The sequence below is a fragment of the Porites lutea genome, chromosome 3 (genome assembly GCF_958299795.1).
Source record: "Porites lutea chromosome 3, jaPorLute2.1, whole genome shotgun sequence".
Classification (NCBI taxonomy): Eukaryota; Metazoa; Cnidaria; class Anthozoa; order Scleractinia; family Poritidae; genus Porites; species Porites lutea.
In genome coordinates, this window is record NC_133203.1 from 34,200,927 (window position 1) to 34,223,380 (window position 22,454).

Below are 22,454 nucleotides of genomic sequence, written 5' to 3' on the forward strand. Positions count from 1 at the left end.
ATCGACTGGTTTGCCCACATAAATGGTAGTTAACCACAGTCTTCCCAATTTAAATCTAGGCCATTTTGATTCCAAATTGTCCCTAGCCTCAGTTTCAAAGCCAGCCTAAGTGCAAGCTGTTGAATGCAAGTGAAACTTATTTTCACAAGAAAGGTTTTGCACTTGACCTCCTCATGTTTTGAAAGTGAGAGTTTTGGAACTCTGAAATACCATATTGAGGACAATGCTCGGGCAAGATTTTTTTGGGTAAACAAGGTGGGTTATGTTATTGGGCAACGTGACAACGTCACTTACATGCCCTGCATGTATAAAAATTTATTAGAACAAAAGAAAGTGTTTACTTAAGAAAGGAGTTATAATAGTCGAGTGGTTTTACTTAACCCATGAACTGGGTAGTAGACTACTCCTCACTATTATGCACTTTTAGACTCCATTGTCTTCATTTGTTTACGACTTTGAATATTAATAATTAATTCAATTTTATTTCATTGGAAAGATTTGTGGAATTAAAGGAAAAACTTATTGACGTGTTATAGTGCATGAATTTTTCCTTTAAGTTTACAAATCTTTCCAATGGAGTAAAATAAAATAATTTTTGTCACTACTGGATTTGCATAGCTAAATAAAGGGCTTTCCCTCCCTGTTACTGACATAACCAGTGCAGGATCCAGAACTTGAGATGACGGGAGGGGGGAACATCCATTCCCTGAGATAAGGGGGTTGCCTGTTCTCAAAAATTTTTTTTCGCCCCTACAGGCCTCAGTTTGGTCTAAAAATAAGGGGCGCCCCTCCCTTGGATCCACCACTGACAACACCAGCCACAGTTTCTATATAAAGGATGCCAGCTGACCATTTATTACTTTATTGGTGGTCAGAATAAATCTTAAAAAATGTGAATTATTTTAACCTTGGCCTAGACTGAGGGCCTGCTTACATGGAGGTTGGGGACCGCCTGTCCATACAATCTCTTGTTTTAATTTGATCACGTTTACATGATAGGTGGGGTGACCTGCCAAGGCGGGTAGCCCGGTCTGCCAGACTGGGTAACCCTCTCAACTGGGGTCAAATTTTGTCATGTAAACGTTCAAGGTGGGGTAACCTGCCTAGCCGGGCTTTGATTCGTGAAACATCAAATTCGTGCAAAATTCACTTTGGCGGTGGTTTTGCATCATTATTAAAGGTAACAATAGAAAGCAACAGAACTGAACGTTGCAGCAAGAGCAGCAACTTGAGTGTAGAAGAGCAATTTATTAATCACCAAAACAAGTAGCCTCCCGCGCAGACGTTCTTTGGAAAGCGTGACGAACCCGTGAGAACGTCTGCGTGGGAGGCTACAAAACGAGTGGTTTGCCAGCATTTTTCTTGTTTACGTGCTTAGTGACTATTAAATAATCTTGAGAAAGTGCACCCTGGGATGGCGGGGTTGTAAGGTTACATGTAAAGGAGGGTTATTTTTCTATCCCACCTAAGCGAGTTACCTCACCTACGTGGGGTTCCCCACCTCCATGTAAACAGGCCCTGAGTTATATAATGGGAGCATTTCCAATTTTGATGCTGTGGATGAAATTCTAAGATGTTTACATTCAATTGGAACCTCTTTGATAGAACTTAAGCATGGTAATAGCTGTTTCTTAGAATATAAAAGAACTAGAAAATTGAATTTTTGTGAGACAATTTTTAATTTGGCCACTGCAATGAGTGAATGGGTCAATGATTTATATCACTAAATTAGCATAATTATTTATTCTTTACTACAGTTGATAAATTATTTTTTTCAATGTAACTAGAAGTGTTTGATCAGATGAGATTTTGTAGATTAGCAGTATAGTCCAGCAAGTGATCGTAATTCCATTCATCGTACCATCGGCAACTTCCTTGCTCATACTCATCACATGACACTCTAGGTTGATTAGCCATGCGCTGAGGTAACAAAGGCTCCTGAGGACGTCTTCCAAGTGAAGGGAAGTTATGGTAATAGTACCTGTAAGATTGTAAAAGATGGATTGGAAAAAAAGAGAAGAAACAGGGTTACAAAGAAAGAAACACAAAACATGGCTCAAAAAAGTCCCGTTTGGTAGTCGTTCTGAACTATTAAATCATTAACTGAAACAAGCAAGTAATTGGCTCAAGAAAGCAAAATATGACTCAGGGCTGCAGCTTGCCCAAAGGATGGGGTGGAATTCAATTTTTTTTTTAAGCCCTGAAAAAGTCAATCAGAGGCACATTACACTGAGAATGTTGAATGCTGGAATCCCATCTGATGTAACAGGAGCCCGGGGAGGAGGGGGGGTACTCCCATACATTACCTATACGGGTATGTGCCGCCCAACGGGGTCATGATTTTGAAGCTCCTGATTTAGAACGGGGTATCCATTTCAGAGGCATTTTCTAGAACGGGGTATAATATTTCGAACGCACGAAAGCTGCAGTTTTGTTAGCAGCCATTTGAAATTATTCAAGGACTGATTGCTTTTAAAAATATGGTTCAATCCGTTAACAAGCAAACTGTTGTATTCTTCGCACCCTAGAACGGAGTATAAAAAATTGGCCCATTTCTAGAACGGGGTATGAGTTTTAGGGCGAATTCTAGAACGGCGTATCAATTTTAGGGGGAATTTTTTTTAGAACAGGGTGCCAATTTGGAGTCCCGGGCGGCACATACCCACCCAAAAAATACCCAAGTGTCCCCCCTCCGGGAACAGGAGGGGAACTGGTATTCAAGCAATTAACCACCCTGCCAAGATCTGCCAATATTTACAAGGCAATAACATTTCTTTTAAGTAAGATACCATAAAATTCTGAAAATACCCTGGGACTTATATTTTTCAAAAGCCTTTTTTGAGGGGCTTATATAAGGAGGAAACTTTGTGTTTCAAAATCGGCTAGGCTTATACTGGGAGGGAAATTTACATCTCAAAAATAATCAATTGGGCTAGCTTACAGTTGAAGGAAATTTATGTCAGTAATTTGTAGAAAGTTTTCACTGAAACTCGCCTTGAGGACGTAGATCTTACTTGACTCAGCCATGCGAGTACTTTGTCTATATTGAGCGAGGAAATCCAAGTGAACTACACAAACAGCAATATACTGTGAAACTTTTTGACTATAATACGGTCATTTGGCACACATAATAGTTCTTTGGCAAATGCAAAAATTTTTGTGTTACTCTACAGTTTATTTGCTTTGTTTTATTTTGAACTTGAAGGCAATTTCCAAGTACATGTACAAGCCCCAGGGTGCTTATAATCATTTGGAAAGGAGATTTAACGGAGGGTTTATTGTGTTATGAGTTTGGGGCCCGGGGGGTACTGCCATATATGGGCTATATAGGTATGTGCCACTGTGAAGGGTATGGTTTTCAAGCAGTTTACTCTAGGATAGGGTATATAAATCAGAGCGTTTGGGTCTAGAATAGGGTATTATTTTTCAGCAAACTGACCAGTTTATCTGGACTAGGGATTGTGGTATAAGGTTTTGTTTTGGCTAGACTGTGCTAGTGACCTCAGTAGTGACCAGTTTATCTGGACTAGGGATTGTGGTATAAGGTTTTGTTTTGGCTAGACTGTGCTAGTGACCTCAGTAGTTTCTGGAAAAGAGCTACTCTAGGATAGGGGGGATTAGGGGAGTTTACTCTAGTATTGGGTAGCGAAATTCAGCTGAACTAGCTCTGGTATAGGTTAAGGGTTCCAGGGTCCCAGCGGCACATCCCCACCCAGAAATTCCTAAAGTAACCCCCCCCGGGGTTTGAGGGGGCTTATATTTGGAGGGGCTTATTTTTGGAATTTTACAGTCTCTCTCTTAAAGGCCACTATCAAGCCCCTCGCTAATGTGAAGCCACAGCAGCCTGGTTAATAACTGACTGTAGACAGATCAGAGCTAAGCTACTGAGCAGAGTGTAATGAGTTCAAACTCGGAATGGATTTGAGAAAATGATAAGATCATGCTAGATTTAATTATTGTTTCAGTGCCACAATGTCCTAATGGTAACTATTTGAGCCATTATTGTCTTAAACAGGATTGGGGTTTCAACCCTGTAGCTGTTTCAACCTCTATGCCAAAACACAATAAGCTATTAAAGGCAAAGTGTTTCTTGGGGTCTCAAATCAGATAATAGGCTGATTTAGCAATAGAACGGGAATGCCATTTGATGACGGGAAAGTGCGGAAAGGACTAAACTCGACTTCCGGTGCCCAATTTGTCACTCTACCATCGGTCAAGCCAGTTGTTTGATTTGCGCGCGCCGTCGTCAACTGACGTTCCCGTTCTGTTGCTAAATCAGCCTAATTGCAGTATTGAGTGGTGACATCAAGCCGCTGGTATCCAGTTCCTCAATGATAAATAGGGAGGCAGGATATGGTAAATGTCCAGGAGCTCCCAGAATCAGCAAAAAGCTCAGTCTGGTCATATCAAGAATTAAAGGGATGGCTATAATTCACAGAAAATTATTTTTGCTGATCAGGAAGATATTTATTTCACCACTATTTGTTGGTGATGTAAGGAAACATGATCATATACAAATAATGGGTAATTTAAGCTGATGCCACTCTTATGGGTTAAAATTCTTTCCCTTGTGGTCACTCAAAATACACTGGTCAGGAATTCTTTTTTCAGGGACACCCCCTCATTTAAGTTTTCCCTGGGGAGTCCCACAGACCCCCCCAGCTGAGGGGGATAATGCCCCTTTCCACATCTTCCCCAACGCAAGAGGACGTTTCCATCTAATTTATTGCTGCTAAGTACTTTACATCAGTTTTTTTCTCCATACTTGAACTTTTGGAGGGAGAGATCCTTTAAAGATGGGAAGTTGCATTTGGGACTGTGATCTAATGTCAAATTCTCCCTTTTGTTTCTAATTCAAAATCATCAGAAGTCATTTAGAGACTTTTTTATCCAACCCCATTTATTATCTCTTCACTTACCATCTTTGTATAATAAACTTATGTCCTTTAATGACCTTGGCTGCATTATGAAGGGAAAAGGGATCACATTCTCCACGGGAGTTCATGCTGTTCCATATTAGTGCTAGACCCTTACGTGGTTTTACACTGATTCCTAACAGTGGGAACTCGGTCTCTCCTCCTTCTTCAACATCTCTCAAGTACACGAGTACGGTAGCATATCGATCTCTTTTGTCAGAGTGGTTGACGATGCAGTCTGTGTGATTTTTGTAACCTGAAAAGTGTTATTCAGTTACACTTGAGTCATATTATCAAGATGCCGTTATGTTACAATCATTCAATATCATTCCACAGGAAATACCGTAAAGAGAATATTTCTGTGAATAAGTGGTTGAGTGCTCATTAGCTAAGCAAAAGGGCGGGGCAACCTCATTCAAAGGAGAGAGCTTTAATAGTAAATGTACATTTTTCCTAAGTGGTCATATTATTAGGATATAAATTAACCATGCCTCAAGATCAAAAAATAACTGACTAGAGCATATCTCACATTTGGGCTGAAAGAATATGGTTGTGATATTGATGGAGCAATTATAATTCAGTAGGGGTTTTACTCTCTTTAACAATTAGTGGGACTCTTTTGCTAGCTTATTTTAGGGAGGTGCAGGGCTCTTATTAGAGTATGGTTAATCACTTGAGGACAAACAGTTAATTTACTACTTAGAGGCATCAGTAGGGGTATACTGAATGGATCCTTGAAAAACATGGGTCTCAGAAAATTTTGGCCTGACCTCTAAATCTTGGAAGTGTTTGTCAGTTGTGATGGCTCATAGTCTTGTTTTCGGGTGATTTTGCATCTCAAAGTCTTTAATTTTTTTAATGTCTCTGTCTCAAATTTTAAAACCGGGGTCTTGCATCCTTGCAAAGTTTCGAATTTACCATTCTATACCCCAGTCCCAAATGTGGGGACCTTTTTGTTACCTGAGTTACCAAAGGAAAACAGGAAAGGAGATTTAAATTGGAGAAACCAGGTAAGAGTCGAGGCAGCAACTGGTAAAATTAAGTATTGTAGAAGAGTTCATACCTCTGTAAGACTTAAATTAAATCACTTACTGTTGTACAATATTTTGGAATAATGCCAATTCAGGCCGGTAGAAGATATTTAATGAACTTACCAACGCCTTGAGGATATGACGTGATCTGGAATTTCCCTCCATTTTCAACTTTGAGTCCCGTTGCTTTCTGTATTTTGTCTGCAAACAATGTAGAAAACTTGCTTTCTCCTGGATAAAATGCTGTGCTATAACTCCATTTAAAACGAGCCTGAAGTTTAGCAGAAAATGTTTCATTGATACAAGTGGTTCCCCTTGTAAAATCATTTGGTGACACCTTTATTTTGAGCTTTGCATCTTTTAAGTATTCACGGAAAGATTTAAGGCTGTCAAAGCAGATGATTGGCACCTGCTTATTAAGTTCAGATACATGCCTACTGTGAACCATCATAAGACCATCGCACTCAGCGTCACTTAGAAAGTTTTCCACAATGTATGCATGAACAGAACTCTTGGGGTTGTAATGTTTACGCTCATGAATTATCATTTCATGGTCATTTTCCTTAATATTCTTGATCTTTAACTTGCTCTGAATTGACAACTTAAAATCTTTAAATTCTGGGCCAAGATCTTGCACTGGTGCTCCTGTATAAACACAAAAAAGCAACATGAACAGTGCTCAACTGAGCAGCACCCAAATGTGGAACCACCTCTCTTCCTGTTTTTGAACCACTGCCCCTCCCCCCCAATATTAATTTTAATAAAAAGTAGGCTCTTCTACATGCAAAGTATTCAAGTGTCAGTGAACTAGAATTTACTGTGGGGGTAAGGGAGGGGATGATGACCAACCTCCTGCAGGGGAGGTCTGCCTATTCTGGAACATTAGAAAAAAATCTCACTGACAAACTGTTACAAAATGTATTAAAATTTAACGAAATCAGATGGTCAAATAGTATCCCTTCCAATTTTCTATTTATGCGTCTTTATAAAGGGCAGTTCTAATAGATCCTAATAGCAGCTCTGATTTTTACTTTGCTGGTCCTTAGTCTGAGATTGGACTAATGGCCAGAGATAAGAAGTACCACAGACCGATTTTTAGTTTTAATTTCTATTTCGTTTAAAGTTTATTACACGTGTCGCTATTTGAAATAATAGCATCACTAGAATATTCCAAGTGACTTGTCTTACCTGTCGACTTTTCCCTCCCTTTCTTGTTTTTACGATCAACACCATCATCTTTAAATGCCCTCTTCTGTTCTTGAAAGTCCTTTTTCGAGGAGGCATTGTCTTTCAACGCAAAGTGAATCGAAGGGACAATATACAAAGCAACTGCAACTGCTCCAATAAGTAAACAACAAATCGCGAAAACAACTGTCCATTTTTGAGACTTCTCTTGCTGGTATTGATGTGCTTTCTGAGTTTTGGAAGCCTGTTTCTTGCTTGAATTCTTAGCACTTATATCTCCGTGTCCTTTCTTGCCTGGTTTTCTGCTAACAGGCTTCGTCATCTTGAAAAAAGGCTGCAGTCGAGCTCTTTAAATTGAATGGAACCACTATAAAGTAAATACAAAACGGTACGTTAATGAAGTCTGAAGAAGTTATCTTGACATCTGCGAAAGCTGTGTGTACATTAGAAACTGGAGCCCAGGTTGTTGCGTCTTGGTGGCATTCACTGTATTGTCACGCAAGGTAGTCACGTAAGTCTTATAACAGTCACGTCCCTCCGTGTCCTCGGTGTTTTCTGGATAAATATCGAAATAGTGCATGAACAAAAAAACAGCTCTCCAGCCCGCTACCTTTATTACACACTGTAATTAGTCCGTTCAGTTCGTCCAAATATCTTTTTTGCGCAATAAAAGTTGTTGATGTTCAGTTGTTGTCTTTGTGAATTTTCTTTCACCGCGCTACGGGAGTCGACTGTATTCTCTCAATTAAGAAAAGCATAAGCGATTCACTTAGACCATTAGAAAACTTATGGGTTGGCGGGCGAAATCCAAAAATTATTCGTGTAAGCTAAAAGGTTTCATGCACCAGCTGGGAGGGGAGCTTGTTCATCTCGGGCGGGTCGCGCGTTAGGTCGCGCGGGACAGTGTATGAAAGCCTACATGAAATGCTAACCGACAATACATGAATTGCGTCACGTCTGCTGTATGCGCTTTCTCTTTCGTGTGGTACTGGATGTCTTGAATTTTTAATACGGATATAACAATTTCGCATTTTACCAGATTGTCTAATCTTTATTCTTAAACAAGAGCATGGCTACTAAGGTAAGAACTCATCTGATAGATGTTTATCATATTTAGCTGTTTTTAATCAGGAGCAGCGATGTTGAAACTAATTTTGTCCATAACGCACGTCATCTAAAGAACTGGCTACTATATATCAGTGTATTTCTATTATGGGTCCAGCGTATGTTTAATGTTTTTGTCCCTACTTTCATTGTTATAACTATCACGATTTTCACAAATAACTCAATGGCTTTTATATCACTGGAAGGAAGTCTGTGGGGGCATTTTTTTTCTCTGTAACGAAATATAAACTGAACATTTTGTTACGTGCTCTAGTGCATCTGGGAAACAACTTTGTCTTTAGCAATCACGATCACAAGACAGTAATTGTTTTAATAAGCCTTATTTGTTACGTATGTTTTGGTGATATGATGAGCTGGCACTTCACAATAGTCTGCTTGGTCAACTTATACAAATTGAGTCATTCTTTCGATCCTACTTTCACTTAATACATAAGCTTTATACATCCATTTATTCTTGTTGCTTAACTTAAGCTTTTATGCATATGATGCCGTCACTTTCAGACATAACACTTCTCATGTAAAAATTGGATTTTCCTGAGTTAAAGTAGATTTGACACATGAAAAATTCATCGTCGGTAACAGACCGTTTCGTCAAATGGTTATGGATATGCAGATCATTCTTCACGTTCACAAGCAATATTCTTAGGGTGTCACATATCACAACAACAATGAACTGAATGGTGTGAATGGAACTGAATTGAGCTTAATCAAGTGATGAAATTTGTTTTTTATCTGTCTTTGAAAAAATTTCAAGCAAAAATGGCATACAAAAATGGCATTGATGAATTTGTTTGCAGATTGAAATTTGCGAGGCCATAGAAAGTGACAGTATTAATGAGGTGTCTGTATAAAAATAAAATAAGGTTGACTTTAGAGAAAATGTAAGGTCTTTCTTTCCCTATATTCAACAATATTAACTTCGCCTTTGGCGAATAATTGTTAAGTATTAACTTAACGTTTGTTTGGAGAGCTGTTTGCCTTTAGCAGTCTCGTACAGTTGATACTGTACATTTTGTGGCCACTGAAGCGCCCACTTACTCTCTTTCTTCGAGATTTTCTTGACCACAACACCGTTTATCTGCATGCTCAGGCTCTGAATTGTTGCCAGTATCTTTGTCCATTTTAATCGGACTAATCTTCACCGAACCTGAATCATCACTAAAATCCGGTGCTGTGAATATAGTTTGATCAACTCCATTCGTGTCTGACGCCATTTTTAAAGGTTATCATTAGCACAGCGAGGAAATATTGCCAAAAAGTTAGTCCAAAATGGCGAAAACCCGATTGAAATGGAATCATACGATAAACAAATTCATATATGGAACATAAAGTGTCATTTGACAAAATATGGAGCCTTTCCGAGCCTTTTTTGGGACAAAATGTACACCTTATTTGGAAGCGCATGTAGAAGCATGCTCAGGAGTCAAAGGGTTAAAGCCTTAAGGTTAAAGGGCAATCATCTTCCATGCATCACAACAAGGTTTCACTTAATTATACAGAATTAGATGTAATTTCTCTGCCTTTTTTCTACAATCAGGCACTTAGGAAGAGCAGTCGTGCAGTCAGGTACTTTCCTAGCTTAAGAGCAGTAGTCAATCAGATGGTAAGGAATTTACAGCAAGGTGCAGTGCTAAGTACATCAAGTGCTGACACTGGAATGCATGGAGGTGGAACAGGTACGTGTATATCTCGTATTTATTATCTTGCTGATAAGAAAACTATTCTTTTTTCCAGTACTACTTTGCTGGAGCTTGATGTTTTGGTTCAATGTTGTTCAAGTGAAGTTTGTTTTCCCACATAAACATGGCAGAGAAGCATAATGATTTGTTCTTTCTTTTACTAAATTATGTTCTTGCTCAAACAAAGAGAGGTTTTATTTGAATGGTCAGAGATTCATAAGGTTTTCACTTTTAGTCAGCTGACTTACCTTACTTGTGTCCAAAATAATAGTTCCCAGGGGTTTAAATAAGCACCGATGGCTGACGAAATGCATCGGCTACTTTGCTCATAGAGGTCGGCTACTTTTTTCTAGAAAGAAGCAACTAGTTTGAATAATGTTGTAAACAAAAAATATATCATAAAATCTGAATGAAAACATAATTGTGATGTGTTTACATGAAGGCCCACTTGTTTTCATTATGCTTTATCAATCATATGAAACCTATATTTCAGTCATTTTTTCACAAGTTTCTTTGTAGATTTACGCAGAATTTGTTTGTGTGCAAAAGTACGTAGTTTAATTTTTTATTATTTGTTCATTTCTTGTAGGAATTGATTGTGTGACTGATTAAATAAATTTGAACGCTACATTTTCTTGAATGAAAAACACGTTCTTTTGTCCTCAAATTTAGTCTCCAGAACGCTGAAACTGCCTTTTAGGGCTTTGAAATTTCAAAATTTAGGGGTGCAGAACCTATTCAAACCTGCTGGTTACTTCAATTTTTATTGAAACCCCTGAGTTACTAAGTGCCTGAGTACTTATTGTTATTTTTCCCATAAAACGAGCAGGGAGGGGAGTGATGGGCGGTGTTTCCTATTCATATCAAATTACTGAATATATTATATTAAATAATTTGATATAGGATTTAATGGAGCCTAAACCAATTGTGGAATTGCACACATTTTAGAAATTTTACGTACAATTTTGTTGTCTGTTCCCCTTGAATGGAAAAAAAGGCTCTGCTTCTGAAACCCTGTAAAGAAACAAGGGGTGAGTGGAATAAAGTGGTACATGTTTTTTCCAATAAATTGCCAGATTCTCCTTTAAAACTGCCATTCATTTGGTTGTGAAGCAAACAGAGAATTTGACATTATGTCAAAAGTCACTTAAGGCCTTATTCCACGTGCCAATCAAATGAGAAAGTGAAGGGAAGAGACGGAGGGGCATATTTATTAGTTTGGCCCTACCCGGGGGGAGGGGGGGGGGGGGGCTGGATGATTCAAAGGAAAGTGCTTATTTAAAGGAAATGGTGTTGATATTTTCTTGTTAAGTTTGGTTTGGTTTTATTCAAGGTGGTGCTCAGACTAATTGGCCCGATAGCAGGCTTGGGCCATTTGCTCCCAAGGACCCGTGCTTTCCTCTGCCAGGCAATCTGGGCGTTGACCTTGCTCATCTACCACAGCCAGCTCCAAAAAACAGCGAAGTTCAAAGGCGATCTGTGGCTGAGGTGCTGTTAGATATGGAATCTGAGGATGTCAGAAAAGCAGTCATTATGGACACTTACATGAAGGATATTGCTGAAGAAAATTACGAAGCAACGTCCCAGCCTCAGGTTGAATAAATTGTTATTCACTTGATATACTTAAGTGACTAGCCTGAACTGAGCTTCCATGCCCTAGAGTGGAGGGGGATAGGGCGGGCACTTTGTTGGAATTTTGTAAGAAAAGTGTGGGGCACTTGAAAGGTTTAGGGTGTATGTGACTTCCAATATTATGAGGATGTCTCATCCAATGTCCCATTTTAGCTATTCATCTCACTGGCTGTATTTTTGAAGCTTTCATGTTAATCTTTTGAAATATGGAACCATATTGCAGGAATTACCTTTAACTTTTTTTGCTATTTTAATCCTGACACCCCAGTCACTTTATTGGTGTGATATACCTCCTACCTCATAATTTAGGATATAGGCTGTATCAAGATTCCTACAGTACAACATAAATAACTCTCGTCCATTGTTGCAGGTTATCTTTTTAACAATCATTTGTGTTCCTGTAGTAGTACATGAAAACTTAAATTCAATTTAAGCAGATTATATCCTTTTTTGTTCTGATGCACAACTAGAATACTGAAGAAATTTCATGAAAACTACTTTTTTAAAATGTAGAAGAACCATGCTGCTGGATCAGTGGAATGCAGTGTTCAACAGGTCCCGGATTTTCTTCACAATGGATTCATGGAACTGTTTCCTGATATTGGAGTCCACACAGGTCAGCTGACTGTTGTTAGCATCAGTCAACGCACTGAAAATGACATGAGTGGGTGGTCACCTGATGTGGAAGATGAAAGAGATAACCTTATGTCCAATGTAAGCTGTTGCTTATGATTTTTTTTTTTGCTTGTTCCAGTCTCCATTTACAATATTTTAGTACAGCTACATTGCATTCTAGGTTTTTGTATTATGAGTAAGTATTTTTGTTGTATCTTGCAATTAAAGAAACTAGTATTTTTAAAGTTTCGTATCCTCAGCTTTCCCTTGTAAGCTTTGCTTGATGTGTTTTGTGACAGTTTGTGGAGAGTGCAAAAGAAATCTGTAACAGCTTGATGGCCGCAGGGTACTGGGCAGATTTTATAGATCCATCATCAGGGACAGCGGTGAGTTAGTATCATAAATCTTTGGCACTTATTCACTGGTGACTAAGGAAGGGGGGCCTCAGTGATCCCACTGCAAATGCTAAAAGGCTAGATGGCTTTGTGACAACATAAAGGATAGTTTTCAATTTATTTATTCTTGGATATGCTGTAGTAAAGTCTAGAAAGGTGGCCATTATGTAACATGCTAAAAAAGAATCAAAAACTGATTACTTTGGGGGAGGTTTATTGTTAGGTGTGTAGGGTAAAAAATGAGGCTACAAAAATATAGCTAAACATTAGTGGTGTGCTGGTCATTGATATTAATTGATACCTAGTCAAAATCTTTAGGCAATGCAATAATTGATTTTGGACAACAATTTCAATCAATTATCATAGGAGAAAAACTCTAATTTCTTGTTGGCATTAAATGCTTGTGTGTTGCCTGTTTAATAGTCTCTCATTTAAAGAAGAAAGAGAAATTGTTCAATTGAAACCACAGAAAAATTCTGAGTCTAGTCGTCTACTGTCAAAAAAACTCAAAAACGGTTTGTATTACATATTTACATGTACAATAAAGTCATATGTACTTTGACTTGCCCAAAGGTGAAAAATAAATGCAATCCGTATACAGAAGTTTTTTGCAATTAATTGATGATTGATGGAGTGGACAATCCAATTTATTATTTCCTATAATCTCAATTATGAAATGTCAGCCGATTCCCAACATTATCCAAGGCTGTGCTCTAAGAAAAATTTAAGGGAGCCCAGCACCCTGGAACTGAGAAATCCAGGGTGCCCAACATATGATTTGTAGGAAAAAACTAAGATGTTTTAGTCACCCAGGAGCAAAGTTAGGTGCCAGGGGCCACCAGGCTCTGCTAGAGTACAGCCTTGCTACTAAACGCTGTCTACTATATATAGTTGGAACAAGCTTGTGGCTCTTAATATGGTGCAGGTATCTTTTTCAAAACTGGTTTCCTTTGTTTTTCTTTCAGTTCTTCGGACCACACACCAACAGCACATTATTTGAAACAGATGAGCGATACAACCATCTTGGATTTAACATCCTGGATTTAGGCTGCTGCAAAGTTATCTCTCATCATCTCTGGGGATCATATGCTATCGTAGGAACCATCTTCACTAACGCACCCGCTAATTCTAATGCATTGGGAAGTAGCCTTCATCACAAGAAATAGGTTATTTGGGATCAATATATTTAATACATAGATGCAGTTTTACGTTAAGGAACTTCCTGGCTTTGGCTCAGATATTTTTGTTGAGATCTCATCACTTTGAGAACCCATAAGCTTTTAATTAGTAGTACAGAATGTTTTCCCCAGGAAATTAACTTGCTCATAAATTTAAATTATGTTTGCTCTTTGCAAAATGGTAGCTGGTTCTCTCATTTGGAGCTCCTTACAACTCACATAACAGTTCATAACTTTTGGTAAATGATTTTACTTCAGACGTGAGATTTTTAATTTTCTAGATTATGTTTCACTTAACCGCTCACCATCACTCATTCACTAAAAAAGCGGACATTTTAGTTAAAATCCTGTCATATAAGGAGCACAGAGTATACACTAAAAATAATAGACTTATTAAACAACATGGAGGCTTTGCTAAGTGCTGGTATGACAGTTGCATCACCAGGGATGAATTAGGATTAGCCTGAGTAGCAAGTAAACTACTTTTTAAGAAATTAGTAATTTAGAATAAAGTAGATTATTTGGATCAATTTAGGTTTCTGGTAAACTGCCCACCTACCCCTCCCCTAAGCCAACATTGAGCCCTAAACGTAAAGTAAGTGTTAATGTTGGCTTAGGGAGGGGTAGGTGGGCAGTTTCCCAGAAAGCTGCATTTAACCGATTATTTTAAGCAATCAGAGTTTCAGGCTCCCAGTGCAAAACTCAACTGCTATTTCTTTCCGTATTCTCCATTTTCACATAGACCATAATGAATCTTGTTTACCGCCCCAAAATTTTGCATAACAATTGTTTCCAATTTCTCCTGGGTATTACAGTCGTCCCAAAATCAATTAAAGACAATGGTTGTGAAAAATTGTGGGAGGTAAACAAGGTGCATTATGGTCAATGAGAAAATGGTGAATTCAGTTGAAGTGAGGTAGATTATGATTTCGAATCCAGATATATAGTTTTAGGGAGTGCTTGACTTAATTAATTTTGTCAAACGATTTAAAGAAATCACCTCGGCTTCATTACAACATCTGCAATTAAATTATCCTTCATGCAACGAACGTCAAGGTTGATAGCCTAACATTTATTAGCTTCCAAGAAAATTATCAAACTGCCGAAATATATTTCTACCCATATCATGTTACTCCACCCAATAAAACAATACCCATTTATTGCGTCAACTAACTTCTTCCAATTTTATTCCCTAACGCTACAGTTTCTACTTAGTTACGCATCTTAACTAAATAAAATACGTTTCAATAACTATAATACTTGTATGAAGGAAGGATGTATCATGTTGTTCATTTATTATTCTTTTTTTTTTGCCGGAACGAAAAAAGTTTGTTGAACGTTGTAAGCGAGAGAATAATATTAATAATAATATATTAAAGCTTGTTTATAGGATTAAGAATACTCGGTACAGCTTTCAAAAAACTAAGCTGCCTTTCAAACTTCCAAAACCACAATTTGTAGGCCGCATACTTTCGAATTAAAGTCCATATCTAATTATCAATTAATGTTTTATTGAAAGAGCTTTGAAAATATATGATCTTTTATACTCTACCCAGTTGAAGCAGGCGAAACAGACCTCAGAAATACGTGCGTTGTATCGTTCACACTAAAATATGAACCCCTAAACAGCTGCATCACTGTACACAGCGTTTGAATCATGACGATATTTAATGTAATGCTTCTAACACCTGCAGCTGTAAGAAAAGACGATTAAATTGTGAAGAATCAATATGGCAGTCTCAAAGTGCCCTTGTTTGACCTTTAACAATGCCATGTTTAATAGATGCCAAGATCTCACTGGTTCCTAAGCATCCAACTCATAGTACCTTCAACCTTATTGGCTCCTGCAACAAATATCCGAACATACAAAGCCACAAAGATACATACGCTCACACCACTGACATATGAGCTATATCAAAAGCTAAAGTGTGCTCACATTTCTTGCAGAATTTTGATCCAAAAAAGTCTAACAGCGTTATCTCCCAAATCAAAAGCAAAACACATCCACATTGAATTTCCACATTATTATTCCTAGGCACTTTCAGGAAGTCATGCAGTCGGCTACCCGAATGATTGCACTAATCCCTAAGTTTTCTAATTTGAGGGTCCTCATACATACAGGAAACTCTTTAACCTAAACTTTGAAAAAGGTCCTTACTTTCTAAAATCAAGTGTTTATATATTATTTTCTAAAGAAAGAGTTCAAAATCACCATGAACAATGCTTCAGTTTTTTCCTTGTTACGGTCATTTTTTACATGCCCGGTTCGGTAAAGAAGCTGAAACTGTAACTTGACTAACTTAACTTACAATTTGCAGCAAAATAAAAAAGGCCATAACTTCACGATCGATAAAAACAAGAGCTAGCCTAGCTTGAGCTTATCTGTACCATGACTCTAATCCTTACATAAAAAAGCCTTTTGAAAGAACTGCAAATGTAATACCTTATCTGAGAAGCTCGAAAATCATTGCATCACTTCTTCTTCTGGATCATTCTTCTTGCGACTGTCCTTCTGCGAACTCTTTATTTGGGCACGAGGCTTGTGCTTTCATCCTCGTCCCAGGCTTTCTAGCTCTCCAACATATGAACATATGACCGAGGAAAGTAGCGAACATACTTCAAACTTCTTTAAATCTTCCAAAAACCCATTGGGGAAAACACTCCAAAACTGTTTCATACACAAGTCTTCCACAGGATCAGGAAAACGAAACGAACAAAACTCATACTACAGCCCTCCCCTAGTTGGGAAGTCACATGAAGAAGACACGATCACAACAAACTTTGATTGGAAGAAATAAAAATGCATTCTGTTGGTTGATAGGTGAGAGGACCAAACTGCAACGGAGGACACAACTGCAACGCTACAGAGCTTGCCTCCCTGTACAGCGTCTTCCCAGGCCTTCTCAGTCAATGCAATTCGGCGACGTATCCGACGAGGTGAACTCGCTCGGACTACTTGACCCGAAACGTATCGGCCGCGCGCAATAATGAGGCCTTGGAACTAGGCAACTATTGACCAATTTTTCCCCTGCCCCTCTGATAACGCTCCCAATGGTCCCAGAAGTCTTAACAGAAGTTCACTCGGCCCAGTTTCCTGGCTTCTAGTTTCTAAAGTGGCGAATTGCATGCCCTTGATAATAGAAAAAAGTCTTTCTATTATCCATGGTTTGTGCAAAGTGGCAGATTCAGATTATCAAGTAAGCAAAAGGTCCATATTTACCTGAACTCTGCGGGAAAAGGGGGGCTCAGCTCGAAAAAAATTATTTTTCTCAGGCTCTGCTGGTTCCAGTTTGGCCTAAAAATAAAGAGGGGGCCTGGGCCCCTGGACCCATCTCTCAAGATTCTGCCAATGGTGTACTCAGGTAGACTTTGGTTCAGACCGTCTGGTGACAGGGTTTTGCCTCTCTCTATGAGGTACGCTTCTCTTGATTTACGGCGTGACATGCTGAGAGTGGGTTGTAATTCCAGCGAAATAAGTTCCATGTCTACGATCGAGTGGCCAGGTTGATTAAAGTGGGAAAGGACTGCTCGGCTGTGTCGTTTGAGTGGAGTGGATTGTTTGTTGCCTATCCTTGTTGTTTAAAGCGTTCATGAAGTGTGCGTTTAGTTTTACTCATATATTGTTTTTTACATCTTTTACATTGGATCATATATGTTAGGTTTGTTGAGTCACAAGTAATATGATTTTTAATTTGTCTTGTTTCTCCTGTGTTGGTGAAAGTGTATGATGATTTTCCATGGTTAATGTATGGCCAGGTGAGGCAGCCATGTCTGGAATTGCAACGGAATGTGCCGGCAGGGGGCTTGGGTGTGCCGTCGTTGTTTCCGAGTTTCAATATTTTGGTTGTATAATCATTTATCTGTATATTATTCTATCTAGTATTTTCAATTGTAGTTAATTATATGTTAACCACTTATGAAAATTTTAAATTTAAATTTTAGGAGCCGTTAAAAGATGTTTTCTCTCGGTATAGCTCTGGCCCTGAGGAAGGCTAATTTTCTTACCCGAATATTGGCCCATAATAAATCAGCCTTTTGCAGTAGTCCCAGCCTTGCATTCAGTTTTGTTTCATTTTACATATCAAGTGACGTCTGGCTACAGCATCTCTTTAATTAGAGATCTGGCAAGAGGAACCAGTCAGCTATATTTACGTGTTGCGTGGACCTCTCTCTGCATTCAAACAGTTTTTCCTAGTGTTTCCTAGTGTTTTCTGTAGTGTATTTCTCCAGAATTGCTCTGAGTGGTGGTTGTTTTCCATGTGTTTAGGTTGGCGGAAAATCCGGTTGAAAAGTTAAGGGAACAAGTGTTGTCGGGTCGTCGTTCACCGCATCCAAAAGAAAAGGAACGGCTGTTAGTATGTTCCAAATGGAAATTGAATGTGCTAGTCCATTTTGCTTATCTTTGATACTTATTCAGGCTTTCGCGGATACTCAGTTCGGTGAACGCAACTCCCGTAAAATGAAATGCGCCACTTTAGAACATGACTAATGATGGTCTAGTTCGAGGGCCTCATTTTTTTGCGCAAGAACCGTAAATGAAGCGAAGAAACGAAGATTCTTAATTAAAAAAACGTACCAAGAAAACGAAGGTAATAAGATGATTATCATATGACTTTCTTTCTGTAAAAAACAAACAAACAAAACCAAAATAAAAAACGTTTGTCCGAAAGGTTTTTGCTGACCTTAAAAACTTCTGATTTTTTTTCCAGTACGAAGCCAACAAGTGTGCATTGAAAGTCTTTACAAGTTGAATAGCCACACGAAGACAAGATTTCAAGTTGATGAACTGTTTGGGTTCTATCGGTATCCTGTCAGGGCCCGCGCAGAGCATAGTTATTAGAGGAGACTGGTTATGAAAAGCGGCAAACATCAATGATAAAAACAACAGTGCTGCAGTTGATGTTGGAAGCACCCTGAAAGTGCACAATCCTTTGTTTTCTGTTGGCAAATTGTTACGGAATAAATTAATGCAACGTTTTTATTGGTCAATACAATCAAAATGATAGGAATTCTTTTGAACGTTGTGCACTTTCAGGTCCACAAAAACATATAACAAAGGAGTCTAACGGGTTTCATAACCATTACACTCAGTTAACTATGCGCAGAGGAAGGGGCTGAGGAGGAAACAAAAAAGTTGCACCAACACTTGTTCTGGCGCCCGCACATCTCCATGTCTCTGCTGTTTTGTTTTATTTTAGTAGTTATTTATTATATGTAGTAGTCCGTCCTTTCGTTATTAATGAGTTTAGTCTACTTCGTTTCGCGTTGTTATTTTGCTCCCAATTTTATCCGTTGTTATTTTCTTGGCTTTAATTTTGAGCCTTTTTATATGTTATTATTGGTGTCAGGTTCAGTTCGTCCTAATCCTGGGCCCAACAGTATCAACTCAGTTTCCAATCGTTCATTCAAATGTTAGAAGCCTAATGATAAGCTGAGCGAAATTTCTGTTTTGGCTTGTTTGTATGGATTTGTATGGATTTGATGTTTTTGCGTACTAACCTGGTTGAATTCTAGCTTGTCCAATGACTATTCTTATTCCTGGTTACATTTTACACCACTTGAGGAAACACAGGGTCGGGAAGCGTGCGGGAGGTGTGGCAATTAATGCCAAAGAGTGCAGTGAAAAGACGTGTTGAGCTTAGTTTGTTATCGAGACCAATCAGCAAATGAGGAAAAGGCCTTTTTTGCGTCTTTACAAATGAGCTTTGATAAAATTAAAAGTTGCCGGCAAATCTCCTCAGCTATTGTTCTCTCAGGTGATTTCAATGCTCACCTTAATTCCGATTAATTATGGTGATACTTCATCGCAAAACGCCGATATTGGCATCAGGGTTTTTATTTTTATGGCTACTACTCGTAGTAGTAGTAGGCACTGTGCTGGCACTTTGTTATCGTCGACTATCGTGGTGGGTGAACAGAAAATGTCCTTCGAGACGCACTTTTCTTCCTTTTTGGGAACGAACCAAAAATGTCTTATGAGACACAAATGATTTCAACATTGATTCCCTAATGGGAACGAAAAAAATGTCTGCTGTGTTTCGAAATTCATGTCTTTCACAGTCGGGAGTTATCGTCGACGCGAAGGTGAGCGATCGACAGCGACGGTGTTGCGCGCCTTGTCGAAATGTCATCGGTCATAAAAGTAGTTATAACTGGCCATGTGCTTCTTGGTTCTTGCCTTCTGTCTTGTTGGGTGCTATTCAAGGTGAAATCTCTCTCTTTCTGATAATGATTCTGTGCTATTTGGCACCTGCAGCCAGGTACAGCTCTCTATTTACGTTTCATGTGTTTTTCCCCAAAGCGGTTTTCGGCTTCACTCAGGCTTTGCGGAGGATTTTCCGCCGGACCGAAGTGGGTTTTTTTGCCACATTTGATCGTCGAGTGATCTGTGCAACAATTCAGGAAAACCAACGGCTCCGTCAGCGCCGTGTGGTGGATACTGTCTTTCGGCACTCAAATAACTTCCTTACGGAAACAGAAAATGTCCTTCGAGACGCACTATTCTTCGTTATGGTTGTTTAAGTATTATCTTAACGTTCAAAAGGCATAATTTCACAGATCAGATAGTCTCTTGAATCTGCACCTCATAGACATTGGAAGGAAGATTCAAACGCGATACATTTTGTTAAAAAGACTTCATTGTTTGCTGTCGTTTTTGACCGTTATGATTTAAAATGAATATTCCGGAATTTTTATTCATCATTCGATCTTAACTATCGTTTACTTTCAAGGTCTGTTATCCTGAGGGCTTGTACATGTTATTTTTCAGTTAATAAAAGGAATGCAGCCTGTCCAATTTTCATTCTACTTGCAGTAGTAGCCACATGTAGTCATCGACTGCCTATTTTTTGGAAAGCACCAATATCAACTTGTAGATAATCCAACGCGAATTATTCGGTCTGGGGAGTCCACTCTTTAGCTTATCATATCAGACTCGCCTGGGTTTTTTGTTCCTTCTGGTACTCTCAGTCCGTCAGCCAACTGTGATCACTGCATTATCTATGCTAATTTGAATTGACGCAAACAAAAACCCAAATCTTTTACCAGAGAGATCCCAGTGGAAGTTTAATGATTGATAGTGATTGGTTAAATGGCACTTAATCTAACGCAGATTGGAATGATGATTTTGACGCTGCACTCTTCCGTATTGATGTTATTTATGAAAGATTTTTTTATATATTGTTAAGTCCAGTGGAGTCTTTTATACCACCACAGGCAGCCCAAGCGCACTATTTGTGGGTTCGGGCTTCAGAGGTCATTTGGTCGGAATATACTAGAATTATTAGTGTATTATCTGGTGCCAAATAAATGCAAAAAGTCTTAAAGATATGAAGTAAACACTTTTATAGTGTTCAGTATTCGATGGAAAGAAAGTCGACTTAACGGCGTTTCAACCGACCATAGGACACAGAGTGGCTATGAACTAAAGGTAAGGGAGCTTTTTGAATCAATATTTCGCGTGATCATGATTTTTTTTTCTTAGCGTTGTAGATTCGAATACATGTGATAAAATTCGAACAATAAGGGCCCGAATCACATGTAATAATGCAAGAAATATCGATTTTTGTTATCTTAAAGGCTACTAGTACAGATAGACAAAGAAGAAGACTTCATATCTTTAAGACTTTTTGCATTTATTTGGCATCAGATAATACACTAATAATTCTAGTATATTCCGACCAAATGACCTCTGAAGCCCGAACCCACAAATGGTGCGCTTGGGCTGCCTGTGATACCACATAAGAAAGTGATTATTCGGCCTCGGGAAAAATGCATGGATGACTCGTCAGATCCGTCAAGCTATTCGAAAGCGCGATCGTCTTAAAAACTTATTCCAAACGTTAAGGGGCTGTTTACGTGGAGGAAGGAAGATCCTAGTACCAGGAAAATCCTAGAAGGTGGAATAACTTTTCGTCGGGTTTACATGCAGAAATTTCGGCACTTGAGTTGTCCAAGTAGAGAAGGTTAGAGATGGAAATAAAAATGGCGGACGACAAAATCACTGCAATTTGGGTCCTTCTGCGCTCTTTGCTAGCGTAAATCACTACCTTTCAGCTGAATTAACACAATAATCTGCTCGAGGATTACTCCAAACGAAATGGTTGGCCTTTATTGCCGTAATTAGCCACTGGACGACCCGCCGACATTTTGTCGCGTTTGTCCCTAGTACTACGATCTTCCTAGCGAAAGCAGTTTACATGGTCCTAGGATCTTCCTACCTCTCAGTTAGAAAGGTCCTAGTACAAGGAAGATCCTAGCGCTAGGGACAAGTACAACCCTTTGCGTGTAAACTGAATACAGAAAACATATGGCGCTAGGATGATCCTCCCTCTAGGATCTTCCTGGTTCTAGGATCTTCCTTCCTCCATGTAGACAGCTCCCTAAATCCCATCTTGTTCAGAGAAACTTAATAGTTAGTCTTATCAGGATGGCAAAGATAATACAAAGACCAACCAAGCTCTTAGTAATCCAGCAATTTCTTCCAAATAGTGGTGGCGTATGCCAGTGAAATCCACGTATGGTAATAAGTGTTACTCGGCTATTCCGGCGATCTCCAAAGGTGATGTTTTGATATCCAAAAGAAAAATAAAACGTTTTCAATGACTCCGCTCAGAACCCGGAGCGAGCAACTTCCATGACTTCCATGCGCTCGTGTTACGGAGTTTTCGCGGACCAGTTTATTTTTAGAACGGTTTGG

The 22,454-nt window shown here is 38.9% G+C and overlaps 2 protein-coding genes across 3 annotated transcripts in view; one reads left to right on the plus strand and one right to left on the minus strand.

Annotated features, from left to right (window-relative positions):
* Nucleotides 1-1,744: 1,744 nt before the first annotated feature.
* LOC140929662 (uncharacterized) lies at nt 1,745-7,598 on the minus strand. The gene is made up of 4 exons (XM_073379400.1): nt 7,136-7,598; nt 6,071-6,592; nt 4,920-5,172; nt 1,745-1,981 (listed from the first exon to the last, which is right to left on the minus strand). The coding sequence occupies exons 1-4, from the start codon at nt 7,452-7,454 to the stop codon at nt 1,798-1,800; spliced, it is 1,278 nt and encodes a 425-aa protein (XP_073235501.1). The 5' UTR covers nt 7,455-7,598; the 3' UTR covers nt 1,745-1,797.
* Nucleotides 7,599-8,076: 478 nt separating this feature from the next.
* The window catches only part of LOC140931018 (cobalamin trafficking protein CblD-like), a 182,854-nt gene continuing 168,476 nt past the window's right edge, over nt 8,077-22,454 (plus strand). Inside the window, exons 1-6 of one of the 2 annotated variants that reach the window (XM_073380764.1) lie at nt 8,077-8,213; nt 9,795-9,933; nt 11,270-11,529; nt 12,082-12,282; nt 12,483-12,569; nt 13,544-14,159. In XM_073380764.1, the coding sequence (XP_073236865.1) occupies nt 8,202-8,213; nt 9,795-9,933; nt 11,270-11,529; nt 12,082-12,282; nt 12,483-12,569; nt 13,544-13,744 (900 nt within the window). In that variant the 5' untranslated portion in view covers nt 8,077-8,201 and the 3' untranslated portion in view covers nt 13,745-14,159. Of the gene's footprint in view, nt 8,214-9,794; nt 9,934-11,269; nt 11,530-12,081; nt 12,283-12,482; nt 12,570-13,543; nt 14,160-22,454 lie in introns of those variants that run through there. The other variant, XM_073380765.1, reaches the window with a different exon arrangement.